General features: G+C 57.7%; 1 protein-coding gene across 3 annotated transcripts in view; it reads left to right on the forward strand.

Annotated features, from left to right (window-relative positions):
* ZMYND19 (zinc finger MYND-type containing 19) overlaps window positions 1-3784 on the forward strand; it is a 12675-nt gene that overhangs the window by 3644 nt on the left and 5247 nt on the right. Inside the window, exons 1-4 of one of the 3 annotated variants that reach the window (XM_017893163.1) lie at window positions 1-639; window positions 1326-1385; window positions 2205-2311; window positions 2933-3073. In XM_017893163.1, coding sequence (XP_017748652.1) covers window positions 406-639; window positions 1326-1385; window positions 2205-2311; window positions 2933-3073 — 542 coding nt within the window. In that variant the 5' untranslated portion in view covers window positions 1-405. Of the gene's footprint in view, window positions 640-684; window positions 1386-2204; window positions 2312-2932; window positions 3074-3784 lie in introns of those variants that run through there. The other 2 variants (XM_017893165.1, XM_017893164.1) reach the window with 2 other exon arrangements.

Raw genomic sequence — 3784 nt, forward strand, 5'->3', positions numbered from 1 at the left:
AGCTTCCTCTCGCAGGCCGGCGGGCGCGCACTCCTCGGCTGCGGGGCGCACCTGGCCGCCCTCGGCCCTACCCTGCCGGAGGTTGAGGCCACGGCCCTGTCCCGAGCCGGGCGCGGAGATGCGTGGCTCGAGCCCGGCCGCGTTCTCCCGGAGCCCTCCCCGTGGTGTCGGGGAGCCGGGGCCTAGCGCGGCGTCCGGGCTGCCGGTGCGGCCACACGGTTTAAACACAGCGCCCTTTCCGAGGCAGCGCCACCTCCACACCTCTCGCCGAGGCGGGTCTGGTGTGGGCTCTTCTGTGCCTCCCAGTTCTCAGCAGGGCTTCGGGCTCGTTTTAACGCTGCCAGGGGTTGGCTGGGTTAGGCTGAGCCTCAGGCTCAGAGCAGAGAGGAAGAAGCCTGGGCCCTGATGCTGCAGACTCAGGGCCTTCCTCGATTTCTCTTCTTACCTGGCCCCCACGCTCCACGTTTGAGGCAGGGGATTCCATGGCACCTGTGGGCATTGAGGCTTGGCGGTTTCTCGGAGCCACCTGTGCAGCTGCACCAGCCAGGGTCCTTACCCGGATGGGAGCCCTGTTCCCGTCACCAGCGGCTGCAGCTTCTGGTGGGAGAGAGGAGCGGAGGCAGTGTCAGGCGGCGTCAGGTAAAACAGGTTCAGATCCCGGAAGAAAAACTGCCAAGAGGGAGACTGGCCCGTTCTGGGACCTGTTCCTGTTTCCTGCCCCTGCTGCAAGAGCATAGGCAGGGCCTGCTGGGGAGGAGGCTTTTTTCCACCAGGGAAGGGTGGGCTCCCCAGTCAGGTCAGAGACCGCAGACCCCTTCTGATTCCACCACTGATGACAGTGTCATCCCTTACAGCTTTTCTTTGGAACTTTTCAGATGGACAAAAAACGGAAAAGGGCAATTCAATGAGCAGCTCAGCTTAATAAACACACCCTAATCAAAACCTTCTGGCCCTTCTGCCTCAGCCCTGGACCCTCCCTCAGCTCAGTGAAACCGTTTCTGCCTAGGTTTACTGGTGTGTTAAATGTTCGGTGCCACTGTTGGGGTTAGGCCTGCGAGGATGAGGCCTGATACCAGCTCCTCTGGCGCAGATGAAAGTGGTCTGCTGTCTTTTAACCAGTCTGCCTGTGTTTTGGCGTAGACTGCACCACCCCAAATGGTGGAATGAGGCCCCCGTGCGCTGAGCTGTCTTGGTCTGAAGAGGCCTGTGGTTACTTTCCACTTCACAGGAAAATGCAACAGGCTCCTGCCTGTCCTGGTTATAAGGTTACTGCACCTCACGCAGATCTCAAATGTAATGATTTGAAACATGTGGTTAACTTCCAGACCAAATACACGCTGATCGATGAGCAGGACATCCCGCTGGTGGAAAGCTACTCCTTTGAGGTAAGTAAGGATGCCTGTTCCCTCCCTTAATGCTTGTGGTCAGTGCCCAGGAGCGTCACGAGGAGCGAGCCCTCCTCTGTGCTGCAAGAGCAGGCGGCCCCACAAGTGGACATCTGGGGCTGGCCTGTGAACCCTGAGCCCTCAGCCCCACATGGAGCCGTGGCCCCGCAGAACCTGGCCGTTGCTCCCACTGTGGCCCACGTGGCTTGGCGACACTGGTCTTTCCTCACTTTCACCCCAGCTGTTAGCTCTTCTTGAAAGTAAATGGAATGTTCTCACGTTTGCGATTGTGTCACGTCGACCATGTCTGTTAGCTCGAAGACCTTGTTCCTTAGAGCTGCCACCTGCTGAGCCTGCCCTAGCAGCCCCTCCTGGCTGCCCAGCTGCCTCTCGTTCTCTGCTCTCATGGGGTCTTCCTGCCTCTTCCCAGCTTCCGTTCCTGCCACTGAGCTTGGCCTCCCTCACCACACTTTATCTCTGTGCCCCACACATTCACAGTAGTGACTTGTCCAGGGGTTTCTCTATCTCACTGCACTGTGGGCTTTTTTTCAGGGTAGGAAAGTGTATTTGTCTATGTCCATTGTATTTTGCAGAGTTGTTTGTGAGTGTTTCTTGCCTGGATAGGCAGAGTGGTGGTGGGCCATGCTGGCCCCTGGGAGCCATGTGCCTATGGGAGACTCTGCACTCCCCAGGGTCTCAGGGACAGGCCTGCATTTGTCCCTCTGGCTTGCTTGTTTCACTTGGTTTTTCTAAGAGGGAATTGAAGTGTTGCTGAGAATTGGAGGCTTTTTAACGGCTCTTTCCCTTGTTCCTTCTCAGGCCCGAATGGAAGTGGATGCAGATGGAAATGGTGCTAAGATATTTGCCTATGCCTTTGACAAGAACCGAGGAAGGGGCTCTGGGAGACTCCTTCATGAACTGCTGTGGTGGGTGTTTCCAAGCTGTCTCTGCCCCCCGCCACTGGGCTCCTGGGTGAGCTCCGATGGCACAGGGCGCCTGGAGGCCCCTGCCCCACTGAGGCCCTGCCTTGCCTTCCCTGAATCTCACAGTTATTTTTGCGTGCTTTGCCACTAACTCAAAGGAATGAATGATTTGTTTATTACGCTTCAAACACCAAGTGGACTTTCTGCTGGAAGCTTGCCCGGGCCTGGCGGCCTCGGGAGGGACGGCGGTTGCTCAACCCTTGTTGGGTTTTTGCTGAGCCCCTTGGTGTGCATGGTGGGGACCACTCAGGTGGGGAGCTGTCTCCAGGCCATCTGCTCAGGTGGTTTTGCGTTCCACCCTTGGCTGTCTGTGCTCCAAAGTCCAGGGGCCGGGTCCTCCCTGTATCCCTGTCCTGTTTGGGCACAGATCAGGTGCTTGGGTTTCTCCCAGCAGCTTCCACCTGAGGTGCCCTCCTCCAGAGGAGCAGGGGCCTGATCAGATCACATGGCTGACGTTTCTTCCTGGAGGACTTTGGTGCCTGACCAGAAGTGTCTGTGAGGGTGGGAGGCAGCGATGCAGGGTTAGATGCAGGGTTAGATGCAGAGTTTGCTGTCTGTTTGTAGGGAGCGGCACCGGGGGGGCGTGGCCCCGGGCTTCCAGGTGGTGCACCTCAACGCTGTGACTGTGGACAATCGCCTGGACAACCTGCAGCTGGTGCCGTGGGGCTGGCGGCCCAAGGCTGAAGAGACCTCCAGCAAACAGAGGTGGGTCTTCTCAGGGCCCGGTGATGCTGGCAGAGGTGCCTTTTGAGGAGGGCCACCTCCAAAGCTCTTGTTTCCAAGAGGGTCTCGTGTTCCTCCTCTGAGCCCTGATGCTTCTGTGTGTTTTGGGACTTTCTTTGTTCTTCCCCAAAGTGTGGAATCCTCCTTTTCTTCATGGAAGCGGGAAGGATCTTGGTATGTGTTTTTGCATTGCTCTTCTGGTAACTGGCTCTGGGAACCTCCCTTTAGCTGGCATGACAAAGTGGGAAGAAGGGCTGCCTGCTCCAGGGCAGGGCCAGCGCTGGGACTCAGTGTGAGCAGGGCTTCTGCCCCACACCCCGGGAGGCATCAGCCGCCTTTCCTCACCCCAGGATTCCTCTCTTCTCTCCTCACCTCAGGATTCCTCCCTTCTCTCCTCACCCCAGGATTCCTTCCTTCTCTCCTCACCTCAGGATTCTTCTCTCCTCACCTCAGGATTCCTCCCTTCTCTCCTCACCTCAAGATTCCTCCCTTCTCTCCTCACCTCAAGATTCCTCCCTTCTCTCCTCACCTCAGGATTCTTCTCTCCTCACCCCAGGATTCCTCCCTTCTCTCCTCACCTCAGGATTCTTCTCTCCTCACCCCAGGATTCCTCCCTTCTCTCCTCACCTCAGGGTTCCTCCCTTCTCTCCTCACCTCAGGATTCCTCCCTTCTCTCCTCACCTCAGGATTCCT

Source organism: Rhinopithecus bieti, unplaced genomic scaffold (assembly GCF_001698545.2).
Source record: "Rhinopithecus bieti isolate Rb0 unplaced genomic scaffold, ASM169854v2 scaffold_23276, whole genome shotgun sequence".
NCBI lineage: Eukaryota > Metazoa > Chordata > Mammalia > Primates > Cercopithecidae > Rhinopithecus > Rhinopithecus bieti.